The following is an 18131-nucleotide window of genomic DNA, read 5'->3' on the forward strand; positions in this document are numbered from 1 at the left end:
ATATCATTGAATTAAAGTACATGCTAACATTTTTATGAGTTGCTTATCGTATTTACTTAAATACAAGTTAGAGAGTCGTTTTGGAGTATTCTCATATTTTACAAATTTGTCACAAGATTTTGTTTAATTGATTTTTTTAAAGTTATTTTGATGTTGTTGAAAAGAAAATGTTTGATTCTGACAAATTGTAGGAACAGTTTTAAACTCTCTAGAGCCAAATGACTCACTGAGCTGAGTTGATCCAAAATCAGCTATGAAGATTTTAAAATTGTTAAAAATCCAATTGATTCTGAAGAATGAAATAAAAAATGTCCTAGATTTAAACAAAATAAGAAATTTAATGAGTCATATTGGCCAAATGGCTATTTTTTTCAATGCCCGACTTAAAAAATGCAAATTAATAGGTATTATGGATATTTTGTTCTATGGCTTGAAATGGAATGTTTTTCCAGCTTTTATGAGAGAAATGTTGAATATTATGAAAATAAAGTTATTTATTGGATTGTTACAATTCTTGTTGTTAGGAACTATAGGTTAGGTATGCAATTAGTTATTTCAAGACTTCATTCTTATTCTTTAGTGCGTTCAATAAAGGTTTCACAATATTCTTATTCTTCCAAATCAACATTCATGGCATAAGAGTAAAGATATTGATATGAACACATGTTTAAGGTTAAATACTATTGAATTTAAAAAAAAAATATTTAAAAATTAAAGACAATGATGTGAAATAAAAACATAGTGAACAATCTATTCCATATCGCTGTTGATGAAAGTTACCTATTTCGATGCTTACTTAAATATATCTTTTTTAAAATGAAAAATTATGATCCCAGACTTAATTAAAAAAACTTAAATTAATAACTAGTTGTTCCAATTGCTAAACGCATTTGTTCAAATGATAACCAAAATGCTAATGACCATGGTGCCATGCGTATCCAACAGGGAAAAAATCCTTTATAGATAGAAAATAGACCTTCTGATTTGACTGTTTTCGTTAAACAATCCACTGCTCCACTGTAGAGTTTTCCACTGTGAATGATAAAAATAAATAAAAATAGTTTAATTATATTTTTTAAATTTTAAAGCACAATAACAGATTTGTAGGCAAAACTCTATTGAGACACGTTTTACCAAGACAAAGAAGGAATAGTACCAGGGGGGGAGGGATTAAGCTATCGCGGTATCAGCTTTTTAAATATTTATTATTTCAAGTAATTTTGACATAAAGGAATGCTTGAATTTCTCTACTAATTACACTGCCAGACAAAATTTCCTTGTTTTTTTTACTGCATTTGATAAAATCTCAAGAAAATTGCTTATCTATAAACTACTCACAATAGGAGTTTCGACAAAATTTGTAAACTTAATAGAAGCCATATACTTCAACACACAATCAGCTGTTTGGACGGGAGAAGAGCTCTCCGAATATTTTGAGACACTTTTTGAAGTCTATTTGATATCTGGGCAGGTGCCCCTAAAACAAGTTTAAATCTCTTGGATAGAATACAAAAAAGGGCTTTAAAAATGATAGGCGAAAGAACTATAATCAAAACAGTTACATCGCTAGAACACCGCCGACCGCACTGTTTCATGCCTTTCGTTGTTTTATTGATATTTTTACAAACAATGTTCTGTCGAACTAGCCAGTTGCATTCCACTCCTTAAACGATTCAGCCGTAATACTCGCACTTCCAGGAATGCTCATCAGTTAACCCTTGAGCTCAATTTCAGGCGTACTGTCAAGTATAGAGATTCTTTCTTACATGGCACATCGAGAATGTGGAATTCTTTAGCCTGATTTCTCTCCCATTTTGATGTTCAAAACTTTAAGACGAATGTGTACCGGTATCTCCTTTTAAATCATTCCCTATTTTCCTATAAAGGGTACTAATAACCCCTTGAGTGCCTATAAATTATAAAAAAAAACAGGGATGCTTGCTATCACCATTGCTTTTCGTACTTTACATAAACGATTTGCATGAATCTTTAGAAGGAGGACTCTTTATTAGTTACTCAACATAAGTTAGCTGCTTTATGCAGACGATATGGTTATACTTGCGGATGATGTCACAAACTTGCAGCAAATGATAACGCAACTGGAATGTTATTGCATTAAATGGAGCCTAGAAGTAAATCTATCTAAATCCGAGATAATGGTGTTCAGAAATGGTGGAAGGTTATCTAGTCAAGAAAATTGAACATTAAATGGAGACAAAATTCGAATTGTCTCCAACTATACTTACTTAGGAGTCTTACTTTCACCAAAGATGTCGTTTTCAAAGCACGCACAAAAGAGAGAACACTTCAGCAAAGAACAGCATAAACTCGACGTGGCAATGTTATCTAGCAAAAAGAAATATCAACTTAAAAAGCAAATGCAAACTATTTCAGGCGGTTTGTAGAGCTATTCAAACATACGGTGCTCAGATCTGGGTATTTGGAATGTTCGAAGAAGTGGATAAATTTCAACGCTATTTTTTAAAACGAATTTTAAAATTGCCTACATTTACTCCAAACTACTCTTTGGCAATGGAAACTGGGGCGGAGGACGGACATTACTATTCTCTTGATCTTCACCTCAGATATATGTGTATCAAAAACAATATGCGAATACAGCGCAACAAGACTACAGCATCAGCTAACCAAAATACTTTTGAGGGAAAAATCGTTCTGGGTAAAGGAATTCCACAATCTTGGATATTGTTTTGGACTGCGTTGGGATGAGACTTCTATTCCTCAAATTTATTGGATCTAAAAAGGCAATTATCTATTGCGACTGTTGAAATCAGAGGGTCAAAAAAAAACCTATGAAGGGCATCTGAGCAGTACGCGCATCTACAAACATCTGGATAATTTAAGAGGACAGATTTACATTAACGATGGTTTCGAACTGAACAAGATCACCATAATTTTTAAGGCAAGATGTGATTTAATCAAGCTTAATGGAAACGGATGTGGCCAGAATGAATCATCATTATGTACTGGGTGCAACTTAAGGGAGGAAGAAAACATCCAGCACTTCTTGGGCAGATGTCCGGGTTTAAAGGAATTTTGGGCTGCCTTCCTTGGTAAAGTTTGGTTGTGATGTGATTCTCATTATTTATGAGTCTTCTTTTAACTCTATAAAAGAAGTTTTAAGAAATCTTGATTTTAATGCTTTCATAATTTTTGAATTGCCTTAAGATTTATGTGAGACAGGTAAGGTCTAATAACTAATATGACGATTTTTCGAAAATTGAATGAAATACTTCGAATATTTTAACTGAATATTGAAGACAAGGGTTAAAGATTTGGAAAATCATTACAAATTAATTTCAAAAAGTATTATAAATATGTGTTTTTTTAAATTAAAAAAATAACATCTAAAAAACCTGACATGATGGTAATTTTTGAGTCGGATTTAAATTAAGGATAACCCCATCGGAAAAGTGCAATTTGATTTTAGTAAAAAAACATTTGCGACTAGTGTTATTTTCAATCCGACTCGTAGTTCTTTCAGTCACTAATTTGTATAATTTTAAAATGGATAAAATTAACTATTTTGTTCAGGCTTTTTGGAGCACCGAAAAGTTTGTCATATTTCAGAACCACTGTCCTTGGATTGTTTTTTTTTTTTATAATAAACACACACTCAAGGGGATATTACTACCCTTATTATGCAGAGGCACAGAGGGTTAAAAAGGAGATCTCGGTGCACATTGGTTTTGAAATCATGAATATTGCAATGACTAGGAAAGACAGAGTGTGGTAAGGCATTCCACATTCGCGTCGTACGGCTAAAGATCGAATCTCTGTATTTGACAGTACGAACGAAGTTGGGCTCGAGGGTATATTGATGAGCATTCCTAGAAGCGCGAGTATTACGGTTGAACTATTTAAGGGGAGGAATGCAGCTGACTATAGAAGAGGAATGTGAGTGTGAAAACGAATATGAAAAGCTAAGAGTACTATCGTCAGCGAAACAATTGGATTAGATGTGGCATACAGGAGATCATTAATAAAAATTAGAAAGATTGTTTATTTATTATTTATTTTATAGTTTTCAGACTTTAATCCATCCAATACTACTTGTATTGAACGATCCGAAAGGTAATTACTAATCCAATGAAGCAGGGATTCATGCAAACCGAAAGCACGCATTTTTGATAAGAGAGCCTGATGCCAAACCATATCCAATGCTTTTGAAATATCATGTGCAATAATCTTACTTTCTCCAAAGCGATGTAAAGATTTGCTCCACTGTTGGGTGAGATGAACCATGAGATCACCAGTGGACCTATTGCTTCGAAAGACGTACTGCCGGTCATTAAGAAGCTTTCGATCTTTAAGATATTTCTTGAGCTGGTAATTAATCAGCGTTTCCATGGCCTTGGAAAGAAGGGACGTAAGTGCAATCGGTCGCTAATAAGAGGGTGAGGAAGATTCGCCTTTTTTTGCTATGGGCTAGACAAATGCAGTTTTCCATCCTCTCGAACCCAGACCTGAGGAGTAGGACAGATGAAAAAGCCATCGGGACCAGCAGATTTATGTGTGTATAGATCTCTTAGAACTCTTGCCACAGTAGGAGTGCGAAAAAAGATTGGTCCCATAGAATCACTAACTCGCTCAAGTACAGGCGGAGTCATAACGCTCACTGGCAGCGTAGAATTGGTGGCGAACTGCCTAGCAAAGAGATGAGCTTTCTCTAAAGAGCTTACAAAAGGAGTGTCATTGACACCGAGCGTAGGAACCGATGAAGAGGATGAATTCCTCATGTTTTTTTACAAATGACCAAACATTTTTACTGCCTTTGGGACATTGCAGTATTTTTTGCCGTAAATTTTGGTCATGTAAAAATTTGGTCCTTCGAATATGGGTGTTGCAGGCCTTCCTGGCTTGTTTGAACTTTTTCCGGCTTTCCTTAGTACGGTTGGCTTTATAGCAACGGAAACTTACCTCTTTGACCCTAATAACCTCTATAGCTTGCATCAAACCATGCGTTTTCCTTGGGTCTAATTTTTTTAACCCTGTTCGGTATAAAAGTTCTCATTCCCAGGAGAATGAAACTTGTTATCAAATCAGCGCTAACGTCAACGTCACCATCGAGGAAGCATGGTGAACAGTTAAAGATCCTGAAGTAATTGCTTAGACCGTCCCAGTTGGCTCTCTCGTATTGCCAAACGGTTCTCTTAGGAGCTCTTTCTTTAACTGAACAATTTTGACACGAGAAATTTGCTGATATAACACAATAATCAGATATTCCTAGAGGAGATAGAACACTAACAGTTTACTTATCAGGGTCAAAGGTATTTAAGTGCTATTTTTGTTTTTGGGTGCAGCAATTTCAAAGCTTTGACTTCAAAAGAAAAAGTTACCTAAGCAGAGTATTCTTTTAGATGAAGTGATTATTTTCTTGTGGTTTATCAAGGCAAGAATGCATTTACTAGCTTTAGGAGTATTTTATTCCTTTTTTTCGATGAAATTCGTAGTCGATCACCCAAAATCAGTTGTTGTGCTGGAAATAAAGGATACTGAGAAAATCTGGTAATGCAAGTTTTTCGTGCGACATACCGGGAGGCAGGGCTACCACATGCATTAGCATGGCGTAAGATATTCCATTAATATTTATTTGTAAAAAAAATATGGTTCACTTTGCAATAAACATATTTTAACAGTTGCTCAAAAGAAGACTTGTGCTCAAGAAATACAACGAGGTATCTCAAAATCTGTGTACAATATCGTCGACCGTATGGGTGTTTCGCCATTTTCTCTACCCTAACTGACCATTTGGCCATCATACCACTTGAGGAACTTAGAACGGCCAATTTGGAATGCATTTGTTGGAAAACTAAAATACTGAATCATTCTTCATCATGAATACTCAAAGCAGTTAAAATTATTGAGTTTTTGAAGACTCAATTCATTGGATGCGGCATCCATCGTAAAACGTTGACTTCACATCTAACAACCATTATCTTATTGCCAAATATGAAAACTAAATTTCACCAACAAGAATTTTTTTTGCCGGAAGAAACTAAAATAAAGATTTAGTGCTTGCTCATTCCGAGTGGCAAAAATGCTTCAAAAATTGGTGGAAACGCATGAAGAAATGATTAAGTTGTTTTAAAAAAAAAAATTATAAAATGAAATACTAAGATATTTTTGTATTTCTGCTGCTTTGTAGAATCTCTTTTAAGCTTTTTCTCAATGGTTTTTATAACCAAATCTGGACGTTTTCAGGGCAATGTATTTTTTAACTTGTTGCTTATAGCCATGAATATAACTTATTAATTGTGGGCAAAGTCACTTTGCGAGAATGTCTGATACCGTTAAAAAGTTTGGCAAAAACATTTTCGATACAAGGTTTCTAAAGGTTTTTATGTTGTTGGTAGAAATTTGATGAATTCAGCTTAGTACACGAAAAAAGGTATATCTTCCATCAATTTAACTCATTTCTTGAAACTTTTTAGTTGAACGAGAGAAAACACCCAAAACATAAAATTAAAAAAAATTGTTTAAATTAAATAAAAAAGTCATTTACTATTTCCATGCAAAGCTATTTATAGTTTTCTTTTTGTTTTTTTATTTAAAGCACTTCGCTTTATTTTTTTGAAATTTTTAAGTCATATTTTGTAATCATTAAAAACATGTTTTTTGTTTTTTTTGTTTTGCTTTCCCATTTAATGGGCAGAACCACAATTAAAGCATTACACTCTAGTCCAAAAAAAAATATACACATAACATAATACCTTATTCGATAATTTTACATTACAATAATAAAAATAACTATTTTGTATATTTGTACAATCATTGCTTATGCTTATTTTATAATAATTATTATTTTTTTTATTTTTTTATTGGTTTTTGTTGTTATTGTTTTAATTAATTTAGAGGATGTGCTTTTTTTGTTTTGTTTGTTATTATTTTTGGGTTGGTCGTGGCGGCTATTTTTGTTTTTATTTTATTTTTTTTTTGGGTGAACACAACTAAAAAAATATATATTAGTATATAGAAGCTCCGAGAACTTTGCGTATTTGTTCGAATGTTAGCCAAAATGATAAAGACCATGGTGCCATTCGCATCCAGCAGGGTACTAGTCCTTTGTAGAGCGCGGCAAAGCCTTCCTTTTTAACTGTTTGACTAAAACAATCGACAGGTCCTTTGTATAAGAGTCCTCTGGAAAATAATTTCGGACTTTTAGTTTCAATATACATTTTTTTTTATTTTAAGTTGTCGTTTAAACAAAAAATAAATGAAACAAAAAATGAATGAAAAAGTGCCTCAAGAAGAGATTTAAAATAAGGAATAAAAAAGAGGCGAAACAAGGAATAATTAAATGAAGAAGATAGGAAGGAAACAAAAAGTTAGATTGCTGTAAATTAAGTTGCTTAAAATTTTCAAGATTTCAAACAAATTTAAATATTTTGAAATTATTACAAAATAAATCAGGTATTTCAATATAAAATATTTATTTATAAGTGGACATTTGAAGACGTTTTTGATTTGGTTGAGACACCGTCAAGAGATTTAACAGCAGCCTGACTGTCAGAGAAGATGCGGATATCAGAAGTTGATACCACGTTTTCCCTAAGCCAGGAGAGAACCTCTTTGATCCCTAAAATTTCCGCTTGGAAGACGCTACAATGATTGGGGAGGCGGAATGAGATGCTTAGATTAAGCTTTTCTGAGTACAAACCACTACCAACTCCCTCACTTGTCTTGGATCCATCTGTATAAAAATGAATACTTATGTTATCCAGGAGTTTTTTGCCTTCCCATTCATCTCTGGATGGAATGGATACCTGGAAGTTTTTTCCAAATAGGGGTTTAGGAATAGTGTAGTCTATGTACTTTGGTATACAACCAAAGAGGTTCAAAATGATGGAAGGCCCAACATTGTTGTTGGTCTATTGAGATGAGACTTGTTTACTGAAGATGTCCAGGGGTGTCAGATGAAGGAGAGTGTCTAACGCTGCTGAGGGTGTGGTTCTCAATGCCCCGCTTATGCAGAGACATGCAGTAGTAGCCAGTAGGTTATGCGAGGCTGAAAACCCCATTTGCTTCCTATGGCTTTCTCGCAAAGGAAAAGAGCTGCTGTAGCTTTTTTAACTCTTTCCAGTATATTAGATTTCCAACTTAATTTTTTGTTCAATATCAGACCAAGATATTTGGTTTCATTGGTAAAAATTAATGGTACAACTTTTTATTGAAGGAGGTACAATTTCTGGGATCTTGTATTTCCGTGTGAAAAGGACGAGGTCTGTTTTTTGAGGAATAATACTAAGTCCGCAGTGATCAGCCCATCTAGTGAGCATATTGAGTGCATTTTGGAGGAGGTCTATCAGTGTATTAGATGTTCCCCTGTGACGGCGATAGCAACATCATCGGCATATGCAACCACTCTGTAGCCTTCCCTCGCAAGGGATATTAGTAGTTCGTTAACCACTATGTTCCACAGGAGACGGGACAGCGGGCATAGCGGAGTGCCTCTACTGACAGACCTTTTTGTGCAAAAATCCCCCAACTTAGAGTTGATAATCCTACTTTTTAGCATTAGATTAAGCAACTCAAAGATTGAGTATTCGACGTTAAAGGTCGTCATAGCACAAGTAATAGCGGATGTGTCAACGTTGTTGAAAGCGCCCTCAAGATCCAGGAAGGCCACCATAGTATATTCCTTTTACTCTAGGGAGTATTCGATAGTTCCTACCAGAGTGTGCAAGGCTGTTTCTAACGATTTCCCTTTGCAGTAAGCATGCTGAGACATTGATAGTCTCTTATCAATGCTATTACGTATATGGATATCTATCAATCGTTCCAGAGGTTTGAGAATGAATGATGATAGGCTAATAGGTCTTAGGTCTTCCGGGTTGACATGTGAGCATTTGCCCGCCTTGGGAATGAAAACTACCTTTACATCTCTCCATTGCTGAGGTATATAGACCAGATTTATACAACTTTTGAAGATCATCTCAATGATGGGCAAAGTTATATCAATGGTATATTGTAGCTCAGCTGGTACGATTTGATCTGGACCTGGAGATTTATAAGGTTTGAAACTATTCAGAGCCCATGTCAATTTTTTTTTGTAACTAGACCTTGAGGAAAAATTAAGTTAATACCCGACAAAGGACTGTTTGTTGTATTAACGGATTGGGAGATAGTCATGGTTGGATTTGTCTAAAGAATCTTCCTTATCCTTGATGCCTCCGAGGATTGTTCTATGGAGTTACAGAAGGATCTCCATGACGATCTTTTGGCTATTCTCAATTCTAGTTTATACTTTTTGAGGGATTCTTTATAGGAGTCCCGATCTTGGGGATGTCTAGTCTTTTATTGCTCGATTTTAATTTTACAACCTTTCCTGAGTATATCTAGTTCAGGAATTAAAGCACTGTCAGAGTTTAGATATATATATATAATTTGACTCTATGTAACAATATGCACACTGGCATACGGTATATTAAGTGATTTTAAGTGATCCGAGTCCAAGGTCTGATTTAAAGAGAAATTCATTTAACATTCATACAGGTGTCCAATTGTGTTAATCCGTGTCAAAAAACCTAGCATCTCATCTACATTATTGTATTTTAATACTTGGGCATTTTGTCTTTTTAAAAGGTGGTGAAATTTTAAGGGCCGATGTTGAAGGTAAACGTCAAACCGGGTCTGTAGGAAATGTAAAACACTAGTGCATCCTTGTACAGCTCGCAGAAAATATTGATGCTGCTCGCCAAAGTGTAGCTGATGAACCGTCCACCTCACGCTCGTCGTTGATGAACATTATGCATAAAGACTTGCATTTACAACCTTACAAGATCGAATTGATTCAAAAACTCGATTCTCTGGCAGTAAATGTGAATGGTGCTCGCTATCCTGTGGCCTGAATTGGATGATATGTGGTTTCAACAGGACGGTGCCAGTAACACAGCTAAAGAGAAAATGGCTCATATCACCTAGTGGCGATGTCAATTGGCCGACAAAATCATTTGACACCCTTGGACTTAGTTCGTTGGGGTTATTTGAAAGAAAAGATATACGTCGATAATCGGTAAACCAGCAACAATTCAGAAACTAAAGAATGAGACTGTTCAACGTCTTCAAAAATTTGGAGCATCGGATGGAGGTGTGCTGCCGAGATAGCGGCTGCCATTGGCAGCCAATGACAATATTTTCCTAAATATTTGTGTTTTATTCAAAATCAACAAGGGTCCTTTAAGGATTTAGATATAAAAAAGACATTTCGACTTACGTGACAAAAAAATGCAGAATGGAAATTAGTGGCACACTCAAATATTGGATATGTGGTAGGCGGAACTTTATGGTCAGTAAGGTAGAGAGTTTCCACCAATTCTAGAAAAATGTTAAAACTCTGCGTGTGTAATCTTTAAGAACCGATTTAAGTTTTGTTGTTCACGAAATTTATTTTTAATTTTTATGAAATCAATTCATCATCAATGCAATATTTTGAGTCTTTAAACATTCAGATGGTTTAACTAGCTTGCTTTTTCATGATCCAGAGACACACATTTTTTTAGTTGATCATCGACATTTTATCACAGACTTCGGAATTAAAATCCTGAAGTTGAGTGGTAGATACGTGTCCAGGAAAAGAAACAGGCGACTATTTATAAGGAAATTCTCCAAGGATGAACAAATTTAGTTCAATTTGCTTCATCTTGAAACTTTCACACAGTTGACTGCTGACAGAAGAGCGCCTGTACCAGGATTAAACAGTGCTGTAGAACACGAAACGTGGATTCAAGCTGTTGAATGCATTATTGTCCTGATATTCCCCAAATTAAAATATCATTTCAGGAAAATTTATTATGTTTACTAAATCGCGCTCAAAAATGAAAACAAATGATGGGTAGTTATTCTCAAGTATAACAAACTTTAGCGGCAAGCTCAAAAAACACCTAAGAAACTTAAATGAGTAGCCTCTGTAATTCATTGAGCGTTCACTTTATATTTGTAAGAAATTAAACGAAAGTTAAGTTAAGAGCTTTTCAAAGTCAAAAGCATACTTCTCTTTCAATACCATAAGTGAACAATTTTACAGCGAAGCAAGCACTTTCTAATTATTATGGACACATCAATAAATTATTTAAGTAAATAGTTTATTTTTCACCGCTTCACAGTTCTGGTATTTTTTTAGTTATACCTTACTGTGCCTTTCTTTTCTTTTTTCTTCTATTTGTTTTAATTTTATCAACAAATAACAAACAACCACTTTTCTAAGTAAAAAAAATGTGTTTAATGTTTTATTCTAGCAAGCCAAGGCTAAAATAGAACCTCGACCACCACAGATGATAATAATATCATCAACATTTACCAATTAATTTGGCAATCAATCAAAAATTAAATAACAAAAGCTAATGACGAAACATCGAGAGGAAACTTTTAGTCTAGACAACTCACAAATAATATTGTGGTCTGTGTTTAGTAGAACACAAATTTTGTTTAATGATATTTTTTATTTGATCAACTGATATTTGGTTTTATGTTTTATCGATTAGTAAAATTTTACTTGTTTGATTAAAAATTTAATTACAATTTGAATTTGATTATTTGATTTTCGAAATTGTTGTTTTTTTATGATTTCAGAACAAAGTTTTGTTAAAATTGAAATAAAAAAATAAAGTTGGAAAAATAGAAGAATTTTTATAGGAAACGTTGCAATGATTAACTTACCGTCCTTTTTCATCTGTGGGTTGATTCATAATTCTGGTCTTTATCACATCGGCTGGTGTGCCCATGATAGCTGCAACGAAACCAGCACCAAACGAGGATAATATATGCACCGGTCTGCTATCTGGCATATTAAGTTTTTTCATAAGCGTTTGTTTTATTGTATCGTAAGCTGTGAGATCACCTGTGGATGGATGGATCAGGAAAACAGAGAATTGTCTTTAGTCTTCATAATAAGAGCAAATTGTAATCTGACCTAAATTAACTAATGCAGCACGTTGCATATTAGGTACACTTCCTTTCCATAGTCCACTGACACCACCACGTTTGAGAATTTGCATGAAAGCATCGGCTGCACTCTTGACTCGAGGTTTCTCACCCATCAAACGACGTTTGCCTTCCATTTGGATTTGTACTTTGACTAGATCGGCCGGCGATGCTAGCCATTGTGCTACACAGCCAGCAAATATTCCACATAGAGCTGACTTCCAAATAGGTACAACTTCATGGGAGGTATAACCCTTAGCCATTTCTTTGCGCAGGTAGTCATAGAATGTTATTCGAACTCCACTATAAATTCAAGTTTTTGTTTTGCTTACTTCTCGAAGTAAAATTTAAAAAAATATGTTTAACAAACCTGTACACGACGTGTCTGTAGAGTGCTGGAGTGACACCTTGCCAGAGTTTCATGGCGCCTTCCTCACGAACAATGCCGGCTGCCGTTGCCATCATTCCCCGATACTGCAACTGTGGGGAATTTTTTTGTATAACTTATTAGGGTGGATTGCCATTAAAGACTTTTTCAGTGCTCAATATGTGCGAAGCTCCAAGAGAAAGTTTCGGACATTCCATTTACCTTTGACTGTGCGGACACGGTTGCAGCCTCTCCTTGAATTTGCAGACGGGTCTTTGTCAAATCCAATGGGTATGTAACAAGCTCAGCTATGGACGCCGCAAACACCGACACAATGTAAGTACACGCAATCGAGTCCACAAAGCGATACTTGGTTAGTGTCTGATCGGGTTTTGTGGACACAGTGGCAATTGCCTCGTGTAGCTGATGACGCGGCATTGTCTTCAAAAGGATATATATTTTTGTAATAGTCCTGTATGCAACAAAAATGACAAAAACTTACGGAAATTCCCCAATTGGAGTCGAGAAAGAAGAAATAAAACAAGAAGTTTCGCTGCAATTCACTTGTCCTCAACTGGGCATAGTTTCTTTGTCTCCCACGACGTCGCCGTCCACAACGACCATGTACCAACAATGATCACGAGATCACAAAATAATGTCTAGTGTTGTTTTTTTTCCTTCCACCTCCGACCAACCAACCGGACCACCTCTTCCACTATGTGCTCTGCTCTGATGACCACAATCAATTCAAACGGAAGTTATATAACCAACTTTCAAGGAAGAACTACCAAAAATTAGTTTTTGGTTAAATCAAAAGAAAATACACACAAAAAAGAGAAAACCTTTTAAAAATAGACTGACTTGGAGTCGTGTAAATAGATTTTGGCAAGTTTTTTCTTTTACTTTACTTAGAACTATACAATTTCCGATGATAATAAAACACAAAAAGACAGATAAATTCGTTTTATGAAACTTTTTATTAAAATCTACACATTTCTTTATAAAGAACAAAATAAACTCTGAGCAAGGGCAAGAAAAAAGAAGAGTAATAAAAATGTTTCCAAAGGTGAAGTGGTTTAGATTTTTGATTAGATTTATGATTTGCACGTTGATAATACCTTAATGGTTGTTGATTAGAATGTATTTAGATTAATTTGTTTCTTATTTTGATTTGCTCAGCTAATTTTTTGTTTTTGTATTTCGAAAGATATTTACCTTTAAATGAGAAGTTGAACCAAAAAAAAAAACAACACTATTTGCCAAGTGGAATTTTTAACCGAAATAACAACAAAAAATATTTGACAGTTCGCTGGCTGGTCGGGTTGTGGTTCAGTTCAGAGCCGAAAAATGCATAGAAAATGTATTCTATGTTTTTTCGTTGATAGAATGAATGTGTTCAGTAAATTTTGTCCCGAATATTTTCAATTGCTATTATTTAAGTGTGTTGCACATTTAGAATTTGTGTAAATTATAGTAATCATAGCAAATATTAATAACTACTTTGTATTCAAAACCCATGAAAAAGAAATAAAAAAAACTTTTATTCACACGAAAATAAAAATACTGCATCCATTAATGAAGTGACTAATTTTGACGTCTTATCATTTTATCTCACTTTCACTTATTTATCTAAATCCAATTGTACAATATTCGGAGAATTAACAAAATTTGATGATCTGCCAATGTCTGACAATAATATATCTCTGATCTGACTATCAATTTGAGTTCTTAGACAGATATCTAAAAATATTTGACAACTTATTGTCACATTGATGTCCGAATTTCTGATCAAATTTTAAAAGATTGATCATTTTCCTTCTATCCGTATTACATAAACACACAATTCATTTGTTAGCTAATTGGTGGATAATTGTTTTCATATTAAAAATTTAATGACGTTAAAAATCTAATAATTGAAAACTAAAATGTATAGGGTATGACAAGTGTACTCTAAGTAGAAATGGCAATCTCAAGGCAACCTAGCCTGAGATCCAATTATCGCTGTAGTTGATGGCAATAAAACTTAATTCGTCTTTAAGTTGGTATGAGATTTTACGAACGCTAGTGTATATTGCTGTGTTAATTATTTTGACAGGTGGTAGTTTAAAAGTCACCAGCAAATATTTCGTATTGGTTTAAGGGGGCATTTAAGAAACTAAATAAGTGTAAGTTTTTTAATTTCACAACACAAAATAGAATTTCTTTGAAATTTGGTATACTTTTCGCTTAAAAATGTTACTTTATTTTCATTCGTTGTAAATGCTGACTCTGTTATCGTCAAATAAGCAGTTAATAACTACCTACATACAAGACTGTCCAACAAATAAAGGGACTTTAAACTACTGTCTCTAGAATTTTGACAGTTGATAGCAGCCATATTATTGAAGCTACGTCTGTCAAAACGGCTGTAATTTTTTCAGTCAGTTTTTTTTTTTTAATTCAAAATGAGAACGTCTGTCGCTCGTCAACAACTTGATAGGTTCTTATCCGTGTGGCCTTGGACCAGGCAAATCTACCATTTACCAAATATTTACATTACAGCGGATCGTGGAAAAAATCTACCAATTACTCGGATACGCCGATAATATTGACATTATTGAAAGATCAAAGCATGATGTCTGTGGAGCGTTTTTGAGTATTGCAATAGAAGCGGAGAAGATGGGTTTAGTGGTCAATGAGGGCAAGACCAAGTATATGCTGTCATCAAAAAAGGATATTGAACGACGTCGTCTTGGAAAAAACCGCACCATGGCCAGCTGTAACTTTGAGGTAGCTAAGGACTTTGTCTACCTAGGCACCGCTATTTATACAGTCAACGACACCAGCGCTGAAATTAAAGGAATAATAACTCTTGCAAATCGCTGCTTCCTTGGACTTAGAAGATAATTGAGAAGTAAAGTCCTCATCGAGCATCTAAAATCACCATCTATAAGGCACTTATTATCCCGGCTCTCATTTATGACGCTGAGGCCTGGACCCTGTCAAAGAAAGGTAAGAGCGTCTTAGGATAGATGGAGAATAGAGGAGAAGAATAGAGGAGAAGATATACCGACAAACTGTACGGTCTGTACAGCGACACTGACCTAGTTAGCAGAATTAAAGTCCAACGGCTTAGATGGCTAGGTCATGTAGAGCGGATGGACATCAACGCTCCAGCCCGGAAGGTCTTCGAATCCAATCAAGAGGGACGGCGCAGTAGAGGAAGACCGCGACTCAGGTGGCGCACCCAGGTGGGAGAGGACCTCAACCAACTTGGCGTGCGAAACTGGAGACAGCTAGCTAGGGACCGAGCTATCTGGAGACGCATGTTGGTTGGGACCTAGGTCCGCCCCGGACTGTAGCGCCACCTTAAGTAAGTAAGTAAGACTTCTAGTATTTTAATTTTTAAAAGTTGATCTGTTTTTAAAAGTTTTAATGTTAAGGTCTTTTGACTATTTATTACGTTATTGTAAGCTTCTGATATGTGTTTTCAGTCTTCTTTGACGACTTTAACGACTTTATTGAAATTATGGATGTTATTGTTATTGAACGACGCCGTCTTGGACAAAACGGCACCTGGGCAGCTGTAACTTTGAGGTAGCTAAGGACTTTATCTACCTAAACCGACAATTTTTGATTTTACTTCCTTCGTGCCTAGCCCACACACAGTGTGGTGTCTATAGGCCGCTTAAGTACACATTTTTTGCGTAGATCCAAGAAAAAAACCAAAGTTGTCAAATTGTCATTACTGACTTTGCAAAAACGTGAATGATGACTTAACTTCTCACGGATTCAAGTCATAATTGTTATGTTGCGTGGCTTATTGCTCCGTTATGTTGGACGTACATATTTTCCAAGTCTTTATCTTCAATCACCAGCCTAAAAAAAGTTCAATAAATTCAGATCAGGAACACTTCCAATCTTTTTAAACGTTTTCATAATTTCATTTAATAAAATTAACATGTAGTTCGAGTGCTAAGCGCTCTATTATAGTAAATGTCAAGCATTCGAATAATGTTTAAATGACATCTCAAATGACAGCTGAGTTTGACAGGTGTTAAATGCTATGCACTACCACTTCAAAACACGAAATAAGTTAGATACATATCTTTTAAAATATTGCAAAAACTTCTATTAAAGTTCAAGGTTGCCTTCAAATTGCCAACTCGACTCAACTTGTTAACCTAGGTTTAAATTTATAAATCAATAGAATTCTAGAACTTTGATTTAACTCAAGGCTACGTACCTACTAACTTCTTTTATAAGTACATACTTCTTCCTATCTATTTGATATAATAGGTACGTAGTTCATTTATAGAACATTCCTACTTGACTAGAGACTGGTAGTCAATATGCGTACTCACATGAAAAATGAGATACTTATAGAAGTACTTGAAAAGACCAAAATTCTTTTAAATTTTAATGAGACTGTTTCAATGAAATGTTTTTGCAAAAAGCTTCTATGAATAAAGGAACAGATACAAGAAATACCTATGAAGGCATATTTTTCTTGAGTGGTACTCTCACAAAAATTACAATTCTTTCCTATCCCCAAAGGGAATAATACTTAACCCTTCAAGTAGGTAAGTACATCGGTATATAGGGATATGAAACTTCAAAGAGCCCTTCACTGAGCTGTCTGACACACATTCGGCAAGACATTTTCTTGCTACAATCGCGTCGATAATAATTTCATTATAAAAATCATGTTTGTTGTTATTATCAAATTGATTGACACATTTTTATCCTTTCCAAAGGACATGGCTCTTCTATGCAATGAACAGAAAACAGACATAAAGTGTGAATCTATAAGGATTGAGTTGAATCCACTCGACTCATAGTCATAGTTGTGTATATACGAAAAAATCAATGCTTTAGATAGAATCGACTTTTGAGTGTCAATATGTAACTATAAGAGCACCATATCCACACAATTTGCTGAAACTTCCCACATTATTATCTCAATGCAACCTAAACGAAATATCGAATTGGAAAACTTCATCCACTACATAACCAAACCTATAAATATCGGTCGAAAAGTTTTCAAATGAATGAAAAAAGATACAAAAAGCAAAGCAAATGAATTTTCATCGACGAGTGGTCGACAGAATTTAGAGATTTATATTCCGTTTATAGCATCACAACATAGCAACCAGCATTATTTTCATATCTTTTGTCATGATGTATTTTTCACTTGATTCTACTATAAAAATATACGTACACTTATATTTCTATATAAAATGTACACATAACTATGAGAAAAAAGTTCCCATAGCGAAATTTTGCCTTGCAGCGATGTGAGTACTTGGTTAAAAATAATTCCGAAGCATCTTTGATCTTATGAAAGATGACAAAATCTCAAAAAAATGTATGTATATAAGATTTCTTTTGTATCAAAGCTCTTTTTTAAATCTTTATGAGAAACTGGTGCCCTTTAAGGCTTTTAATATAATATATGAAACTGTATCATCATATTGGGGTTGGATATAAGTTAAGTTCCTAAGCACTTTTTGCTTTGGTTCGTCACAAAGGTGATGGAAGAACCACCTTAAAAAGAATTATTCCAATAAAACTCAATATAAGAGCTAACATCAATTTTCTTACGGCATTATACAAAAAAACTGTCAAAGATTTAAATTTGACACAATTTCGATGTTAAAAAATAATATTTTCCATAAATTCCATCCTAATAATACATTTCATTGCCAACATAAATGTCATAATGAATTGTTTAAGTTCATAACACAAACCTAACTGTAAGAGGAACCATCGGCGCCGTGGCTTAGTTGGTTAAAGCGCCTGTCTAGTAAACAGGAGATCGTGAGTTCGAATCTCGCCGGGGCCT

At 34.7% G+C, this 18131-nt stretch overlaps 1 protein-coding gene and 1 non-coding gene across 7 annotated transcripts; one reads left to right on the top strand and one right to left on the bottom strand.

Annotated features, from left to right (window-relative positions):
- Window positions 1-730: 730 nt before the first annotated feature.
- On the bottom strand, window positions 731-13627 carry LOC129947117 (mitochondrial uncoupling protein 4). 6 transcript variants are annotated; one of them, XM_056057557.1, is made up of 7 exons: window positions 13150-13398; window positions 12810-13091; window positions 12530-12748; window positions 12311-12420; window positions 11930-12243; window positions 11677-11857; window positions 731-1032 (listed from the first exon to the last, which is right to left on the bottom strand). In XM_056057557.1, exons 3-7 carry the CDS (start codon window positions 12743-12745, stop codon window positions 858-860), a joined length of 996 nt encoding a protein of 331 aa, XP_055913532.1. In that variant the 5' UTR covers window positions 12746-12748; window positions 12810-13091; window positions 13150-13398; the 3' UTR covers window positions 731-857. The 6 variants fall into 6 exon arrangements, with proteins under 6 accessions (XP_055913532.1, XP_055913530.1, XP_055913528.1 ...); XM_056057555.1 differs by lacking the exons at window positions 731-1032; window positions 13150-13398 and adding exons at window positions 6930-7158; window positions 13523-13627 and having other exon boundaries at window positions 12810-13077; XM_056057553.1 differs by lacking the exons at window positions 731-1032; window positions 13150-13398 and adding exons at window positions 6930-7158; window positions 13523-13627.
- A 4430-nt stretch (window positions 13628-18057) lies between these two features.
- On the top strand, window positions 18058-18131 carry Trnat-agu (transfer RNA threonine (anticodon AGU)). The gene has a single exon. It is a non-coding gene; the product is annotated as a tRNA-Thr (tRNA).

The sequence above is a fragment of the Eupeodes corollae genome, chromosome 2 (genome assembly GCF_945859685.1).
Source record: "Eupeodes corollae chromosome 2, idEupCoro1.1, whole genome shotgun sequence".
Taxonomy (NCBI): Eukaryota; Metazoa; Arthropoda; class Insecta; order Diptera; family Syrphidae; genus Eupeodes; species Eupeodes corollae.